The sequence below is a fragment of the Kwoniella botswanensis genome, chromosome 3 (assembly GCF_036426115.1).
Source record: "Kwoniella botswanensis chromosome 3, complete sequence".
Classification (NCBI taxonomy): Eukaryota; Fungi; Basidiomycota; class Tremellomycetes; order Tremellales; family Cryptococcaceae; genus Kwoniella; species Kwoniella botswanensis.
The window spans coordinates 1,836,359-1,855,209 of NC_088601.1; the positions used below are offsets into that span (position 1 = coordinate 1,836,359).

General features: G+C 43.5%; 5 protein-coding genes across 5 annotated transcripts; 2 read left to right on the plus strand and 3 right to left on the minus strand.

Moving 5' to 3' along the window:
* Positions 1-351: 351 nt before the first annotated feature.
* On the plus strand, positions 352-3,346 carry L199_008566 (threonine-tRNA ligase; the record flags this gene model as incomplete). Its single annotated transcript, XM_064894246.1, has 11 exons — positions 352-613; positions 700-1,187; positions 1,257-1,403; positions 1,467-1,712; positions 1,780-1,810; positions 1,881-2,153; positions 2,217-2,464; positions 2,529-2,585; positions 2,656-2,825; positions 2,926-3,110; positions 3,195-3,346. 11 exons carry the CDS (start codon positions 352-354, stop codon positions 3,344-3,346), a joined length of 2,259 nt encoding a protein of 752 aa, XP_064750318.1.
* Positions 3,347-5,291: 1,945 nt separating this feature from the next.
* L199_008567 (uncharacterized protein) lies at positions 5,292-6,020 on the minus strand (the record flags this gene model as incomplete). Its single annotated transcript, XM_064894247.1, has 1 exon — positions 5,292-6,020. The coding sequence occupies one exon, from the start codon at positions 6,018-6,020 to the stop codon at positions 5,292-5,294; it is 729 nt and encodes a 242-aa protein (XP_064750319.1).
* A 2,702-nt stretch (positions 6,021-8,722) lies between these two features.
* L199_008568 (uncharacterized protein) lies at positions 8,723-12,516 on the minus strand (the record flags this gene model as incomplete). The annotated part of the gene is made up of 12 exons (XM_064894248.1): positions 8,723-8,866; positions 8,960-9,201; positions 9,270-9,881; positions 9,944-10,131; positions 10,253-10,728; positions 10,790-11,020; positions 11,088-11,246; positions 11,308-11,463; positions 11,629-11,866; positions 12,006-12,103; positions 12,187-12,311; positions 12,381-12,516. 12 exons carry the CDS (start codon positions 12,514-12,516, stop codon positions 8,723-8,725), a joined length of 2,805 nt encoding a protein of 934 aa, XP_064750320.1.
* A 399-nt stretch (positions 12,517-12,915) lies between these two features.
* L199_008569 (uncharacterized protein) lies at positions 12,916-13,475 on the minus strand (the record flags this gene model as incomplete). Its single annotated transcript, XM_064894249.1, has 2 exons — positions 12,916-13,302; positions 13,380-13,475. 2 exons carry the CDS (start codon positions 13,473-13,475, stop codon positions 12,916-12,918), a joined length of 483 nt encoding a protein of 160 aa, XP_064750321.1.
* Positions 13,476-14,138: 663 nt separating this feature from the next.
* On the plus strand, positions 14,139-18,525 carry L199_008570 (uncharacterized protein; the record flags this gene model as incomplete). The annotated part of the gene is made up of 21 exons (XM_064894250.1): positions 14,139-14,232; positions 14,301-14,318; positions 14,377-14,457; positions 14,522-14,587; positions 14,650-14,657; positions 14,737-14,893; positions 14,988-15,131; positions 15,198-15,322; positions 15,384-15,488; positions 15,540-15,588; positions 15,645-16,189; positions 16,257-16,346; positions 16,422-16,670; positions 16,812-17,079; positions 17,148-17,191; positions 17,265-17,414; positions 17,484-17,645; positions 17,722-17,862; positions 17,949-18,129; positions 18,211-18,420; positions 18,485-18,525. The coding sequence occupies 21 exons, from the start codon at positions 14,139-14,141 to the stop codon at positions 18,523-18,525; spliced, it is 2,928 nt and encodes a 975-aa protein (XP_064750322.1).
* Between the last annotated feature and the right edge of the window lie 326 nt (positions 18,526-18,851).

The following is an 18,851-nucleotide window of genomic DNA, read 5'->3' on the forward strand; positions in this document are numbered from 1 at the left end:
TCCAGTGAAATTAGGCACGTCTACCTATATTTCCCAACATCCTGCGCACCTAATGATACGAGCGCTTGGATCCGAAAAGTCTAAAGTCTGAAATTAAGTTGTGTATGTATGCATGGTTCAGAATACGAGTCAGAATAATCCTCGATATATCGACATTACATATACCCAAGCATTAAGATCAGGTGAAAGACACTGCCTTTGCCAGAGGCTTACATGCTCATTAGACATCTAATTGCTACCAGAGCCCTTTTCCCCTTAGCAAAACCTACTTTCAACGCTGGATACCGGCTCATCCCTTCAAACTCGACTTTTCCCTTACGACCTATCTCATCCATTAGACGGTCCAGCAATATGTCGTCTGCCGCTCACCCGGTTCATTCATCTTCCGAGCCCGCCAAACCTGCAGAGGGCTTGGAGCCTGTCACCCCCGGAGCTTCCGCTACCCAGGTCAACAAGAAGCAAGGCGGAGGTGACAAACCGAACAAAAAAGAAAAGAAAGAGAAGAAAGGTGGTGGTGGTGAGCCCTTAGAACTTAATCCTCCACCGGAATTCTTCGCGGAGAGGATCCAGATTTACGACAAGTACAAGGCGGAATACGAAGAATTTGTAGCTAGTGAGTTTCATGGGTTCTCTTTGGATATATTAGTCCTTTGAGAAGTTGAGCAAAATAATTGATTGATGTCAACGGGTGTATCACAGAGCAAGAACGAGTCGCCATCACCGTTACACTTCCTGATGGAAAGAAGATCGAAGGTAAGGCATGGGAGACTACTCCATTAGAAATCGCTAGAGGAATTTCACCTGGATTGGCGGATAAAGTGATAATTGCGAAAGTGAATAACCAAGAATTATGGGATCTCACTCGACCCTTGGAATCCTCTTGCGACTTGAAATTACTCGATTTTGACTCGCCCGATAACAACTATGAAGCACGACAAGTGTTCTGGCACTCGTCTGCGCATGTGTTAGGTGAAGCTTGTGAGAGGAGATTTGATGGATGTTGTCTTGGTTATGGACCGCCTTTAGAGGAAGGTGGTTTCTTTTATGATATGAGTTTGGCAGGTGGTAGAACAGTCAGTCAAGAGGATTATAAAGGTATAGAAGATGTTTGTAAGATTGCGGTCAAAGAGAAACAACCTTTCGAAAGACTGGAATTACCAAAAGAAACTTTATTGGAGATGTTCAAGGTAAGTGCAGAAACATCTTGTATCGTCATCTGCCCGGAGAGATTTTATTGATATGAGTTGGTTCGATAGTACAATAAATACAAACAACACTATATCAACGACAAAGTACCTGATGGAACCAGAACCACTGTATACAAATGTGGTCCTTTGATAGATTTATGTCTCGGTCCTCATGTTCCTCATACAGGTAGAATCAAGTCTCTTGCTGTTACCAAGGTGAGTGAGATTTCAATTGACTATCTCGATCAGGACCAAGCTAATGAGTCCCTATTTGTGTAGAACTCATCTTCTTATTTCCTCGGTGATGCTAAAAATGATACCTTCCAACGAGTGTACGGAATGTCCTTCCCCGATAACGACCGAATGAAGGAGTACAAGAAATACCTCGAAGAAGCTGCTAAGCGGGATCACAGAAAGATCGGTAAAGATCAGGAACTTTTCGTGTTCAACGATCTCAGTCCCGGAAGTGCTTTCTTCTTGCCTCACGGTATGAGAATCTACAACACCCTTATGAACTTCATCAAAGTGAGTTAGGAGGACTATTGAACCTCAGATATTTGTGTTTGTAGCCGTAGCTCATATACGATTCTAGGCTGAATACTTCAAACGAGGATTTTCAGAAGGTACATTTTGCATTTCACTGCTTTGCGCATTATTTGACTGTGACAGCTGACTGAAATTCGTGGATAACAGTCGGATCACCTAATATATTCAACTCTAAATTATGGGAGACTTCAGGACATTGGCAAAACTACTCTGAAGATATGTTCAAGCTCAAAGTCGATGAAGATACATTCGCTATGAAACCTATGAACTGTCCAGGACATTGTGTGATTTTCGATTCTAGGGAAAGATCCTACAAGGAATTACCATTACGATATGCCGAATTTGGTGTCTTACATCGAAACGAAGCTAGTGGTGCTTTGTCTGGATTGACGAGAGTAAGAAGATTCGTACAAGATGACGGTAAGCTGACTCTTTGGTTTCTATCTCACAGAGAACGGAACAAGCTGATGGTAATGATGATAGCTCACATCTTCTGTACACCCGATCAAGTGGAATCTGAATTATACGGAGCTTTCGAATTTCTCGATGCTGTATACAAACCTTTCGGATTCACCTACAAAGTTGGCCTGTCCACCCGAAACCCAAAGAAATGGATGGGTGATCTTGCTTTGTGGGACAAGGCTGAGGCTACTTTGAGAGAAGTACTGGAAAAGAAAGTTCCAGGTAAATGGCACGTTAATGAGGAAGATGCTGCTTTCTATGGTCCAAAGGTATGTATCCTACTCGACAGACTCAATGACCCGTCGAATGCTGAAAGATTGGTTCATGCGATAGCTCGATTTCCAACTGACCGACGCATTGAAACGAAACTGGCAATGTGGTACCATCCAGGTAAGTTTAGCTATGTATATCGCGATATTATGTATGACTCAAGCTGATATCACGGTTCCGGACCCACTAGCTCGATTTCAACCTTCCCGAGCGATTCAACCTCAAATATCACTCTGCTGAACAAGCTTCTGACTCCACCCCTGGTGCTCAATTCGCTCGACCTGTGATGATTCACCGAGCTATCTTAGGTTCTTTGGAAAGGTTCATCGCTATCATTACTGAATCTTCGGGTGGTAAATGGTGAGTTGAATTGTTCGATAATGCCTCGGACCTTGTGTAGCGCCTGGTATCAGTAAGAGAAAAAAAGAATGACTCACTAATCTGCTTGTCGTTCTTGCAGGCCATTCTGGTTATCACCCCGACAAGTCGTCGTCATCCCCGTTGCTAAAGCATACGTCGAATATGCTCAACAAGTATCCAAACGATTTACCGAAGCTGGATTATACGCCGAAGCGGACCTGAGTGATAACACTTTGAACAAGAAGATCAGGAATGCTCAAACTGCTCAATGGAACTTTATCATGGGTGAGTGTTTTTCCCCACTTCTGGGTATGAGCTGTAGTCGCAATTGTACAGGTAGCTGACGGAAACTATTTGATTCGGATGTAGTTGTTGGTCAAGATGAATTGGATTCTCAATCTGTCAACATCCGAAATAGGGATGACGAAGTACAAGGTAGAGAGGAGACTGTTAAACTTGATGTGGCAGTTAAGAAGTTGTCTGCGTTGAAGGAAAGTAAAGCTGCTATAAGTAAACTTTAGAGATTTAACAAGATATAAATTAGATCAGCTTGAAATATACAGTATCAGCATTACTCTCTTGTGTTTGGGTCGAAGCGGTATGGATGGGTGTGATGATTGCTTGTATAGTTTATGGGGATGATGCATGATCATTATAGTATGATGAATCTCAACAATTGCGAAGTGCGGACAGAATTAAAGTTTGATCGATCACTGATTTTGATCTATCGTAATTGATGCATATAAAGGTCATATGGAAACTTAGACAGACGAAGAAGGGTATCTCACTCTTTCCCCCATTGTCCTCTTCGGCGCTCCTCCAGTCGTTCCTTCCTCTCGTTCTGTCCAATAGTTGGATCATCCGTCCATACCCTCTTCATCCAAAGCCTTCTTTTCCTCTTCAAATTGACGTTTTCTCTTGGGTTCATCACGCAATTGATTATACATGCTTGGCTCGTTTGATTCTCTTCCTCTAATTTGAGCAGCAGCGATACGCGCATAACTGATCATTGACATCCCGTGACAATACCTGTACGTCCTGGGTTGAGCCGTACCATCTGGTCGAAAAAAAGCTTGCGATCCACCCCCGCTAGCACTGGATCGTTGGTAAAGCGGATGTTGAGAGTTGTTCGCAATTTGCCATAACTCTGTATGTCCACTACAATCTGGGACTTGAGAGTCCGCTTGCGGTCGATCGGAAGTGGGATTTTCATGGCTGGTATGAAAAATGTTGTTGGTTTGTTGGAAATGATGTGGGGATACTTGAGCGGAAGTAACAATACTGAGGATTGGTGTTGCCACTTCCCGTACTTGTGTAATCGTTGGGTCGGTCGGCCGTGATTGGAATGACAATATAGATGATGGTTGGCTATAGTATTTATCCTGATGGTAGGTCAATGAGTACAATTTTAATATATATAGTCTCCAAGTGTACGCTCGGATACTCAAATGTCCTGACAGGCGAACTGTTTTACGAGCACTCATATCAAGGAAGAAGCAGATTTCGCCTTCCGATTCTAAGAAGTTGCCACAAATACTTCCTTTTAAGAACAATACCCGTCAACTTGTAACCAGTTTCGTATCATGGTGGGAGATTGGTCCAGATGTGACATGGATATATCTTGAAGGAATCTCATCGAAGGACTTACCGCTTCTTTCGTTCTTCCCATAACGTCTAAAAAGTCCTAAATTTCACTTCCAGCTAAAAGGCTGTACGATGGCGATAATCTCAAGGAAATCAATGCATGCTACAATGACATGAACACAGAGAAGTTGAACAGGCCATTTCTACATCTTACATTTCGATCAACAAAAGGGAGCTTTATCTCTTGTCATTCGATTGACGCATTCAACATCGTACAAAGACGATTTTGGGTTTCAGATACTCAGAAGCCCACAATTGGAAGCAGCGATCTGTGACGCGTTTGAGGGGCCAGCCCTCAGCCCATCAAAGGTGATTTTCAGACTTTTTTCGCTACGCTGTTCATCTCCCTCCATCTTTTGAGCTGTGGGATAGTAATCATCTAGGTGGAGCCGAATCAGAGGAAATGAGAATAAATCAAGAGTAGCGATTTCGCCTGCTTGCCAGACTCAAAAGGTGCTGCAACTCATTGTTTCCAAAGACGAATGCTACCAACCTGTTACGTATGTCAAAAATGACTTGATTCGATGGGGAATAGCCAAAAGAGATTTGATTGTATTAGAACAAGAGTGAAGAGTGCAAGGTGCGGTTCTCGGCTCAAGAGAAGCTTTTATGTCTGTTGCACTTTGCAAAGAATATTGTGTCGGACGATTACAAAGACCACGTCCAACCACTTTCGAGCGATTTGATACATACCGACTACACGAAACCTTACTGAAATTCAACAAGATACAATCTTTCTTACAGCAATGTGAACAAGTCAAAACCTCGGATTTGACGTACTGTACGTACTGTATGATCTATCTCGTATGGCGATATACTGCTTCACTTGTTTTGAGATGTATTGGTATTTCTGGTATCAGTCCACATTTCATCTCTACGTTTCTGTATATACGTTTGCTTTCTTCTCTTGACTTCCGGAGGATCATAATCGGTGTAGACAGTAACTTTGTGTTGTGCTTCTATCATATTTTTGTAATCTGCACTTAGTGTCGGATCGTTTCTGATAGCATCGAATCTTTCTACACCCGGTTGTAATCTTGGACGAGTAGGTCCCTTAGATGTATCACGATAATAACTTCTGAAACTATATTCGATCTCACCTTCACTAGGTCTAAATGGAACCCGAGGTCCCGTAGCTGAGGGACCTGAATCTGAAGGTAATGAATGTTCGGAACCTAATCGAACTCGATTGAATTCTCGTCGAGCAGCTTCTCGTTCCGCAATCGTCATGTAAGCTTCGAAATTGTACTTGCTTTCGTTGTAACCTAAAATCGAAGGACCTTGTGAGATGATCGGAACTGGTAAAGGCATCGGAACTTCAGTAGGACAATCTGAACTACCAGCATAACTCCCTTCATTCATTAGTGGTTGCGATTGTTGGTTTTGGTAAATAGGGTACTGATATCCAGTTGGTGATTCGTAGGTACTAGTCTGTACTGCACCATCAGGTTCAATAACAGTTGGAGCAGTAGCCTCTTCAGAAGGGGAATTGCTATATTGAGGGTAACTTTCACCTTGGTAATAAGGTGTATTGTCATATGACTCAGCCATGGCGTTATGCTTTGCCGTACTGTATGTGTTGTGAAAGGTAAAGACGAGTGTAAAAATTGCAGAAGATAGCTTACTCCAACTCATGACTCCCTCTGAATCCTGAATGCGCTGGTATTTATACCTGAGGTTTCATGGTTGACTCTCTGTCAGCCAAAATTGTGCGAAGAAAACCTTGAGAAGCTCAACAACGTGCACGGAGAAGAGGCAAAAAGGAGAATACAAAGAAGTTGGTTCGGTAAGATACAGTACTTGAGGTGGGTAGTCCAGACTTCCGCTTTGTTTCCCCACGGAGAAAATCCAAAAAAGGATCACGTCCTCTTGCTTCTTAGATATTCCACATGCTTTAATACTAGCTACTCGGGCGTATTGAGGGATTTCCTCAGCAAATCGATACAGTAATTTGACTAGGACGCTTATATGTTATTCGAAAAAAGAATAGTTAGTAGGACCTACAGTAACGACGATTCTTGAACGATTTCCGCTGTTAGAGGATTTGAGCGATTTGAAATAGGCTCCGCAGAATGTAATCAGCTAACTTACAACTACTTATCGTGACTCTCGTATCGAAGCTTGTTTCAATTAGGGACAAATATCGATTATTCAATTCGGTACCAATCCCCTCCGCCAACATGTGTGACGATTATAACAGAGTATTCACATTATCACAGTGCGAGTCCATAAACGTATGGAGACCTGGAAATGCTCGTACAGTTCGTGGGGTTGGTGCATAATGTGTGATGAGTATGAAGAAGATATACGATGACACATTTCAACTCCGCTCAAGCATCAATGCATGATTTGATGACATTTGGTAACATGACACTCACTGTCTGTCTGTAACCATACGTAGAAGCTGCATACTCGACTTTGCATATATGGCCTGTCAAAGTGCAAATCGGGCTTTTGACCTGACTGATTGTATACGCGGGAGTGTAATGATGGATGCGGTGGCTGCTTGTACAATTCATGGGAATGATATAGGGTTGTATGATGAGTATGAACAAGTATGCATCGAAGACCGAAGATGATATTTCACTGTATATATCATAATCTAAGATATCTTCTTTGCAACTACTGAAACTGACCTAGTATTCGTTCTGTCCAATTTCCTGAATGATGCGCCACAATACTGACCATATCGGAAATTGTCTTTCAGATATGATCTTTTGGCCAATGGGTGGTATCGTAGTGTGGTCGACCCCAAGCTAGAGGAGGCGGTTCGCAATAGATGGGATTAGATGGTCTCGTTCTGTATGTGCTCTACTGATTGGACGCGGAACGAAAGGTATCCCGAATGATCTGATTAATATCTTCTTGAGTAGGCGATCGTTGAAATGCAATAGGTAATATCAGTTTATTGACGACTCTGTTCATCTCCTCACCCTCTTCCTCGTCACCATTCCACTCTAATCCCCGGGTCAGTATTTGACGGGCAATCTCTTCAACACTCAGATTGGTTTCACCTGCCTCTAAATTGGAGGAAACGATTGACTCGGCGTAGAATTTCAGTTTCTCGTGTTCAGACGATAATTCAGAATTAGGCTGACCGTTGCCACTGGCGGTACCACTTTAGCCTTGGGCCGACCCATGATAGTTACCACTAGCTGCATAGCCGCCTTATTGATGGTATTGACCTTGGGATCTTTGAGCTCCTGCTGAGATTATTGCTGAATAGAATACCATGAATATTGTGATGACTCATGGGCGGATCGATATGACCCGCTAGCGCTACCTTGACGATCTGTCCCGTTTGGGTATGATGGATTACTCATGCTGTAATGGAAAATTGATTGTAGTCGATACAGCTAGAGAGGGAAAGGAATGATTGCAAGGAGTAGGGACGATCAAGCCCCTATAAATACCTTGGCTATATCAGCCCTACCCATACCGTCCACAGAGAACCCAGTCGATATGTGCAACATGCCTTCTTTGAAGGGCCAGAATGAGGAATTGAGCTTCCCAGAAGTGGAGCAAAATGGGTCATTACCATTGTCAGAGTTATGCGAACAAAAGGGACGATTTCAATCAAGAAGAAGAACCAAATGCTATGCTCATTCATTTATCGAAGTACTGTACATCTGTCAAAAAAATTCGCTAAAAGGAGATCTTGGCTTCGTCAATGCAATTTGCGAAAAATTTGCGAATACACTACTCGACAACTCTAGGTTGTACAAAGGGTAAACAAAAGGTCGACTGAATCTGTCAATCCAATTTGCTAGTCATTCGAAGCATTATATCATATACGGTACGAGGAGATTTGTGTGCTGCATGGGACTTGACCACCCCGAGATACTGTTTTTTGTCATCTTACAAGCTGCAATTTCAATCTTGCACCAAATCGAGGTCATCCAAATTTCTGCTTGGGTACCCTAAAGATATTCTCAAAGTTCCTCACTCAGTTTGGTGCCTTCATGCATCCCAATCGACAGTGATGATAGCTCTGGAAAACTTACACTCATATGTAGAAGTTGCTTACTGGACTTGCCAATATGGCACTTCACAATGCAAAACCGGCTTTTGGCCTGACCCTGATTTCTGCCGATTGTATACGATTGCAGCGAATTACCAGGTTCCTAAGTCGGAGTTTCGATACGAGCCATTAAGTATTGTTGCATATGAATATGACATGTTGTAGACCGACTCTATCCACTTTCTTATTTCTTTCCACTAACGGTTCATTACTGTATCACAATGATGATATCTTACAATTCCAAAGCGCTGTTCCATATCCCCTTAACCAGCTCGACCGCTCTCCTATCAATCTCATCGTTTTCATCCGTAGATGAGAGCAGGGAGAATAAGGAATTCTCAATTGGTTCCGCCAGTGGTATGAGGTGTGAAGACCACTATAAGAGTTATCATGATTGCAATAGCCAATCAGCTTAGGTAACTTGAGGCGAAAGTGGTTGGTATGTGATGTGTATGAAGGTACGACTTACCAATCTGACAAATTCCTTATACCATCCTAACCTTGCTCGCACACTCCATAACCCCTCTTCACCACTTCTCAGCAACGTCAAGACACCTTTCAAACCTTGGTTCGAGCTTGCCGAGTTGACAGGCAATAAGGAAGAAACGAATTGCTTGATAGTTGCAATTAATATCTTTTCTAATCTTGTCGATTGGATATCCAGGGAAGTTTGTGCATCGTTAAATGCTTTTGAACCTTCTGCTCGCGTATCTATCAAAACAAATTGAATCCAACCATCAGTCATTTCTTCAAAAGTGTCAGTTGTGAATAGTACTCACCCTCTTCCATATCTTCTTCACCCGTTCCTTCACCTACATCACCACCTTTCTCCAACAACTCTGCTGCCCTCCTCGCTCTAGCCATCTCATCCTCTCTTTCGATCACCTTTAGTCTATTTTTGATACTTTGGGTCCTTCCAACATGCTTCTCAATGGTCATTTTCAGTATCTCAAATTTCCATCCGTCCGTCCACCCATCGCCTTCTTCTACCTCGTCCGAATCAGTTGATTCAAAGAGATATTCTACTATATCTAATCCTTCTAAAATACCATATTGAAGATACTTATCAATACTGATTAATTTCAATTGATGAGAATATTTCCAATATGTCCATACACTCTCTAACAATAATCTTCTAGAGGAACTTTCAGAAGTCAAATATCTCAATAAATCGAGATATCGTTCAGTAGCATTCAAGAAATGCGAGAATGATCTAGAACCAAGATGAAGTAAAGTTTCGAAAACCGTCTTTCGAATGTCTTCTGATATCGATTCACCATGACCAGAACTTGAATTTGGCAAGGTTTCAATATGCGTTCGGATGTCCGAAGGAGAAGTCTTGGATCGGAAGAGTTGTAAGAGTTCTTTCGCCTCGGTATGCAATGGGTGATCTATGCCAAAAGGGTTCAGCTCAATTTTGATTTGGAGGCTTTATCTGAGCTGAGAAACTTACCTGGCTTTTCATATGGCCAGAATGGTTCGGGTGGTTCAGACGAAATCACCCCGGCACCTTCAGCTTTCATGGGTTCGGGTAAGGTATCGAGGATACGATCGTAGTACGCCAATCGGACTTCCAGTTCGGTCACACGTCGCATAAAGGCCCGTTTTGGGTGTGAGAGAGGTAAGTCCAGGTCTGGGATCCTGTAAGATGAAATAGGAAGTATCAGTCAGAATGAATATGAGGATAGCAAGACAAAGGGAGACATTGTAAGTTCGCCCGATCAGGTTCATCAGATGATCCGTAAGGAACTACAAAGCTCACCATTCCTTCCACATCCACTGGAACCCGAAATTACTCAAATGCGTACTGAACCAAACCGCAACTCTATTCTGACATTCGATATCTAGCGTACCCTCCGAGCCCCCAGCACCCAAATAACTGAAAATCTTCCTTACCGCCCTCCCGACAGGGGGAGCAACGGTATTAGGTGAGATCTTACATAGTTCAGTGATCACTGATCCATAGTATATTGATTTATATGTTGATCTAGGTAATGTCAATAGCGAATTTAGAAGCGTCGATATTATCAATGATTCACTGGACCAGGTCGATAGTACTTTGTCTTCATCCTCTTCGGTAGGTGGATTGACAGGTTTGAACGTATTTGAAGGTAAGAATTTTCTTAGTGAGAGAAGTAGAGTAGCACATTCCTTTCGGTTCACTTCGTATATGTTTATGATATCTAGCACTAAACTTCGGAGTACCCATCCTTCCAATGTTTCAGGTGGTGGCACGACCTTTGGTTTGCACAAGTATCAGCTGAAGATATCTACAGTCTGTGAAGGATACCTAGCTCACATCGTCACCGAACAGCTTTATATTCCCAATTCTACCTTCACCTTTATCTAGTTCGTTCGAGTCTACAGCGTACATTTCAGGTGGCATCGAAATCGGCGACAATTCGTATGGATCCGATTGAATTGTTCCTTCGGATAATGTCGCCGATTCCCAATATCGAGGTAGACTGTGAGGAGGGGCGAAAGAGTTGGCACGTAAGGCATGAAGAGCGGAAAGGAAGTTGTCGAGGATCTATGTTTATCTTGATATTCAGCTATGTTCATACTTGAGTCAATGACAGATTAAGAGGACCACTTACATCAGGCGTAGGTGTATGTTCCTGACCATCCAGCGAGACAGGTGAGAAAGGATCAACCAGTGATTTCACTTCATTCCTCCTACCAATTATATAACCTTCGATTGCAGAGACAAGGCTTTCTACTTCTTCTGGGTGGTTGTCGTACAGTACTTTGCCAGACTGAAAAGGGAGGGAATCAGTTGCTGTTCCACGCCCAGGTTCTTACAGCCACTACACTTACACGTATCAGGCCTTCTCCTACGGCCCTGACGGCTCTTTCGGCTCTATCTCCTCCGCCACCAACTTCCTCTAAAACTGCGAGTAAGGATTTATATACGCCTAGAAGAGACGAAGAGGTGACTAGACCAGCAGGGACGAGGAGGGAGAAGAACTGGAGCTGTAAATGATGCATGAACGTTGTCAGTAATTGAACTAAATTTGGTGCGGTCCATCTCGTCACATGGGGGACTTATGTAGGTATCAAGCTTGTATTTCCGCAGCACTCATTCTTGACCGCGTACAGATTCGAGATTCGAGAATTCAGATAGAAAGAAGGACTCACTCCTAGCCTGACATTCTGCCATTCTCTTCCCTCCACCCAGCCTCTCAAGGCCCGACATAGATCCTCTAAAACTTCACGACCGTACTCAACATCCTCATCGTTGACATCATCTGCTTTGCGTTTGTCCCCGACTTGAGCCTCGTCACCCTCGTTAGTTTCTGTTGTAGGTAAATTGCGTCGAGAGAGGGATAAGAGGAGGACAACAAGGTATGAGTGTTTGTGAGGTTGTTGAGTTATACTGAGGATATGATATGGTAGAAGCAGGATATCAGAATTTGTGTTGAACATATAGCAGGATTGTGATGTTAGAAGTATGGAATGGAGTATGTGCATATGATGATGACAGATATAGAGATATAGAAAAAAAAACGACTCACCTTATTCTGAAACCCTCACAGACACCCGCAGAACCTTCCCTCCAAGCTCTCTTGAGCACTCTGGATAATCGATGTGGGTCGTCGACTGGGTGGTATTCCTACATGAGGGAATGGACAAGTAGATCCATCAGCTGTGCTCCATTGCTGGTATCATGTTCCCAGAAGTGGGGCTTTAACGCACATCATCATCACCCAACTTCAGAACCATCTTCCTCATTCTCGCATTCGAATTTTCAGGTATAGGGGGTCTACTATCCCTTGGACCTCCTCCTCCTCTACCACCACCTCTGCCGCCACGTCTATCGTCTAATGAGAATATATCTATCAGCTTTAGATCAGTGAGTGCATTCGATCGTCCATCAGAGATCAGCTCACCTCTTCCTCTTCCTCTCCCTCCACCTCTTCCCGGAGAACCGTATCCTCCATAACCACCTGGTGAGCCGAATGCTGCCGCGTAGGGATTACCGAAACCCATCATCTGGGCAGGGTTGAATCCGTTTTGATAACTCATAGTGTCGGATGGTGCTGCTCTGCCTGTATGAGAGTATGGATGAGGTGAAAAGGTATGAAAACGCAGGTTGAGTGACGACTTTAGGACGAGTATTCGAATATTTACTTTGGCAGGGATGGGTTGGGAGACGGAATCAAATTGTGGCACTGATGATTGCTGGTAGAGATTGAGATTGATAGCAGATAGCACTACTACATCTCAGATGGTCTGCACCGTAGAGGGAGCTAAGATGATGGGAGCAGAGTGGTGTGCGATGCATTATCATAGTATAAAGTTGATATTTGTGGTATGTTACAACAGATTGATATGCTAATCCGATCTTTTCCCCTTCCCCACCCTCTGTCAGAAACCTAAGAAACGACTATGATCAACATCTCTAACGAGTCCAAACCGAGATTTCTACACCAGCCTTGTTCCCGTCGGCTGCTCACTAACACCCTGCTCATTCCTCAACCTACTATCCAGACTCTTCTGTTCGTTATACTCTTTCATCCTCAATTCCCTTTCTTTGGCTCGCTGTTCCTTCGATTGCGATTCGAGCAATTGCGGTGGAGGCGATATCACACAGGTCGTACATTCCTCGTCGATCACGGGAGCAGGTTGTTGGACAGGCGACGAAGGTGTATTTAATGGTGTTCCAGACGAGTGAGCTGTACTTGCTACATCCTTTGAAGGTGTGGAAGTAAGTGCAGATGGAGTGATAGGTTTGAGGACTGCCGCAGCTGCTGAGGCAGCTGCCTTGGCTGCTATTCGAGCTTCGTCCTTTACCACCCCCTGATACATTGTCTATGGTTTTTCATCAGTACACGATCCCCGATGTAGAAGGGAGGGAGAGAGGCGAGGGGAAAGGATTTTTGGCTCACGTCAGATTCCCTTTTCTGTATATAATGTACACCCCACACTGTCACTCCGGAGACTAGGAAGGAGGACGCTAAGAAGATCTTTGATGCTCTTGACATTTTGATTGGGTGTGATTATGGCTATTTCTTACTATATATAGATAGGTCAGATCGAGATCGCAATTGTAGATGGCCATTGCTACATGTCTTGCTGAAATTCAGATTGAGCTGAATAGTTTACACCACGTGGTATTACGTATTTGGATGGGGTCGTGATTGTTTTCGTGAATGAAGGATGAGGATGAGGATCAGTGCGCGTGTCAGAGAGTCACTCAGTCTGATCCAGGCTGGTAACATATTATGTGTTTATCAGTGTACAGATATCGTCTAATTGTTGTTCTCCTGTACATCTAGCATTCATATTACTTTGACTCACTCATTGACCAACCATTGCTGCCCAAGACCATAGAAATAAAAGCGGAGAGGATCATTACGACAGCCAGTCCCATACCCCATCTCTTATCTTGCTTCGTCGTGCATCTGGTCACCTTTGGAAGCTTCAGCGGCCTGGCAGCCTTTGACAGAAGTGAGAGGTGGCGAAGATGTCGGGTAACAATATCAAAGTAAGTCAGCTTCTTTTTTCCTTTTTGCACCCCAGTTAGGTGTAGGTGGACGGAAGCTGATCCATCATGCTATTCATAGGTAGTTTGCCGGTAGGTATAGCTGGAATGGACGTCAGTCTCAATCAGCTGACCATACGTCGCATCAACCAGATTCCGGCCAATGAATCGTATGGAAACAGAGTCAAAGTCCGCGACATGTGTAGATATTAGTACGGACTTCACGACGGTGCAGATGAAGAATTCAACTTCTTTGGGTATGTCCTTCACATAATCTTCGTAGACCATGTCAACGTGGCTGCTGATGCAGTGTTGTTATGGGTAGCTGGACCTGAGAAAGATGGTGAGCTTAGAGACTCATACCGTCCTCGCCATGGACAAGCTTATATATCCGTATACAGGCTTCACATTTGATAGAGTGTTCGATACCAATACGAAACAACATGATATTTTCGATTGGGGCGTGAAAGGGATAGTAGAAGGTCAGTTAGTCAAAGATATTCTTTTCAAAGAGACGGTTAATCAACTGACATACCCTGAATATAGATGTTATGACTGGTTTCAACGGTACTTTATTCTGTTATGGTCAAACAGGTTCAGGTAAAACATATAGTGAGCTATTCATCCCTTCTTGACATTATGGAGTAAAGCTAATGAATTCCCTTCGGAAACAGCAATGATGGTATGTACATTTTATATCAGCTTCCCTGTTCTGGGCCACTCCTGACGACCTAGCTGATCATGCCTGTCACTCCATACAGGGAGCAGACATAGAAAACCCAGCATTGAAAGGTTTGATACCACGTATAGTAGAACAGATCTTCGCTAGTATCCTTTCGGCAGATAGTGTTATTGAATATACCGTCAAAGTCAGTTATATGGAGATATACATGGAGAGGATCAAAGATCTGCTTGCCCGTGAGTAACTTTCCCTTCAAAGTCAACGGTCTCCCATTCGTCAATGTGTATGCGCAAATGACCTTGGGCAGGTGCTGATGCTTGCCGGTGATAGCTCAAAATGATAATTTATCGATTCACGAAGACAAAGCACGAGGAGTATATGTCAAGAACCTCACGGATGTATATGTTGGGTCGGAAGCTGAAGTATATAAAGTGATGAAAGCTGGTGGATCAAGTCGAGCAGTCTCCTCGACCAGTCAGTTGTTCCGATCACCTATTCCAGCAAGGGTAATTCATGTTAACTGATAACGTCATGCTATAGATATGAATGCGGAATCTTCTCGATCACACTCTATCTTCGTAATTGGTATACACCAAAGAAACACCGAGACGGGGAGCCAGAAGAGTGGCAATTTATACTTGGTCGATTTAGCCGGTTCTGAGAAGGTCAGCTAACAAAATATGGTTTCTATAGTAAGCAAGCAGCTGATATTTGCTCTGAGAGTAGGTTGGAAAGACCGGTGCAACTGGTCAAACGCTTGAAGAAGCTAAGAAAATCAATAAGTCTTTATCTGCTCTTGGTATGGTCATCAACGCCTTGACGGACGGAAAGGTATGTCAGCTGTCGCAGTGTCAGGGATGCGCGAGCTGACACAACATGCAGTCCTCACATGTCCCATATCGAGACTCGAAACTTACCCGTATCTTACAAGGTAAGTCTTCCAGTGCGACTAAAACTCTCATTGCTGATCATAATCTTCGCACGCAGAATCTCTTGGTGGTAATTCCCGTACAACGTTGATCATCAATTGTTCCCCGGCGACATTCAACGAAGCTGAAACCTTGTCCACTTTACGATTCGGTATGAGAGCTAAGTCAATCAAGAACAAGGCTCGAGTCAATGTTGAGATGTCCCCTGCGGAGCTCAAGGCTTTACTCAAGAAGACAGTCGCTGAATTGGCTTCAGTAAGGGAACACGCATCGGCTTTGGAGGAAGAAGTGAAAATATGGAGGAATGGTGGGAAAGTGGAACAAGCAAACTGGGCCGCACCTATGGCTGCTGCTACTTCCTCTTCTGGTGCAGCAGCAGCTGCTGCTAAGCGAGTTACTTCTCCTCTACCTGTCACTCCTTCGAGCGGTAATACCTCGGGCACTCCATCTAGGTCAAATACCCCCGGCGGATTGCTGCCATCTGCCCTAACGGACGGTTCAAGACCTGATACTCCGACGGTGTACAATATGGAATTCAGTAAAGATGAGAGAGAGGAGTTCTTGAAGAGGGAGAATGAATTGAGTGATCAATTGGCTGAGAAGGTGAATGATGCACCCTAGCAAGGTTGAAAACGTCTATAGTGCTGATGTTTTCTTGTCATTGTCGTAGGAATCCGCTTTGGCAGCTCAAGAGAAATTGATGGCTGATATCAAAGAGGAAGTTGCCTACTTGAAAGAACAAGAGGCTTCCATGTTCAAAGTGAGCTCTCGTATCGATGGTTTTCCGATGGCTATTTTCAGTTAAGCATAATAGCTTACTGGTATATGCTTATAGGAAAACAAAACCATGTCCACTGAGTTGAACGATTTACGAATTCTATCGGCTAGACTGGAATCCGAATCTAAAGATGCCTCGATCACTTTGGACAACTACAAAGAGAAAGTGGCAGAGCTTCAAAAGGATATCGAAGAGCAGAAGATTCAGATTGAAGAACTGAAGAAAGTACAAAGTAAAGAGAAAGAGGAGGAGAAGGAGAAGAGAAAACAGGAGATGTTGAATGAGATGATGAGTAGGATCGATATGGTGAGTATTACGATGCTCAATTCCACCCACACCACACCTAATTTAGGCTTGGTTCATTGCAACGAGCGCTGTGATGGAAGTCTAGAACTAAAATGAACACCGAAAACACGATGCGGTGCTGACCATTTTTCATACATAAAGGGCGGTGCCATTCTCGACTCTTCCTCCGAGAAATTACGTCAAGTCCTGCAAACTCTGGAATCTAGAGACAACACGACCTCAGCCGAGGAAATTCAGTCTCAAACTAGAGAACTTGTCAGATCTGCTTTAGCAGAGAACCAAGATATCGTTAGAGACTTACAGGAGAGATTGAGATTAGCTCAGGAAGAAGCTGATCTGCAGAATAAGAGAAGAAGCGAGGTGGAGAAGATGTTGGGTAAGAGGGATGCGGCTTACGAAGAGCTTTTAGGTGAGTTATACGGTGCAATCAAGATGAAAATTGCGGAGCTCGAAGCTGATTTGTTTCGATTCGGATAGAGAAAACCTCGTCAAGCCAAAATGTTGCTATTGATGATATCAAAGTGAGTTGAGCTTTATATCTCTCCGAGGGTGCGACCCGATAATTGATGGATTGGTTGTTGCGATTCTCATTAGGCCCAATTCGAATCAAAGTTCACAGCGTCTGAAGAACTTCTCAAAGCTGAGATACAGAATTTGAATGAACATGCCGAATCACGTGCGGCCGAGATAAGGAGATTGCAAAGTACGGTTGAAAGTTATAAGCTTTCGAACGAAGAGCTCAACGTAAGCCGCGTGCTGCGAATTGAGACGGCGAGTAGCTTTCCAGCTGATATCTGTTTTTGGGTTTCATAGCGTGCACTATCGGTAGCTGCTGCGGGCAACGAGGAATCGGAAAACTTTGCTCAGTCTGCTAAAGAGTTGGAAAGGATTAGGAAATCGCATGAGATCCAATATGCCGAATTTGAAATTGTTAAGAAGAGTTTGATGAAGGATCTACAAAATAGATGTGAGAAGGTGAGTGCATGAGTTTCGGTACATCAAGGTGATTCGACAATGATCTGTGTTGATTTCGTTGTATGACTTCTGCTAGGTCGTCGAACTTGAGATGCAGCTTGACGAAGTTCGAGAACAATACAAGACGATCGCCCGCTCGGCCAATTCAAGAGCTCAGCAGAGGAAATTGGAATTTTTGGAACATAATTTGGAACAATTGAATGTTGTTCAGAAACAGGTGAGTATGGTCGTCTCAGCCGAAATATACATCTTGTCATACTTTAATAGAAGATCAGCAGCTGAGGTATTATCATTCTTTCGCAGCTGGTTGAACAGAATACAAGCTTGAAAAAGGAAGTTGGAGAGACTCAACGAAAGTTGATCAATAGGAATGATCGAATCCAGCTTCTCGAAGCTGCTTTGAATAACTCCGAAGAAAGGTTAGCTAAGAAGACCATGAAGAGTGAAAAGCAGCTTCAAGAGTTGAAAGTTAAATTGGCCGACAGTGAGTTCCCTACCAAACCAACATTCTATCCCTTTGCGTAGATGATAGTTTGACTGCATTATGTTTGCGTGTGATTATCAGTCGAAGCGAAATATTCCAACCCATACAATCATGGACGAATTGCCAAACCTCTACGAGGAGGTGGTGGTGGTGGAGGACACACCATGACCACTTCATCCTCTTCACCTGCTATTCCACCTGGTACACCCGTCTACCAATCGATCGCCAGTGGTATGCACGGTAATTCACCTTTGGCGAGGATACAAGATGAAAGTGCTAGTGGGAAGAGACGTGAGTATCATCTATGAATCGTGATTTGAGGTTATTGCTGATATCGTTATATGGTGGAATGTAGAATCGTGGTTCTTCTCTCCTTCGTCACATTCACCTAGATGAGAGAGTAGCCATCAATTTGTCAAACTCCATGTCAATAAATCATGACTTGAACATATATATACCATTGATAGATTGATTGTACATACTTGTCTCTCTCCTTGTGTTTCTTGAGATTCATCCCTATATACCATGCATGGATGTATTGAACGTGTTCTATACCGAGATCCAGAAGTGGGGCAGAGTGGGGGACGAGTCGGTTTTCACGGATATCCGACGTATGTCCGTGTGTTGACTTGAATGCGTCATGAGCGGGGATGTTGATGGTGATGATGAGCAGATGCACAACAACGATAATGACAATAAGTTTATGCTCACAGATACCAACA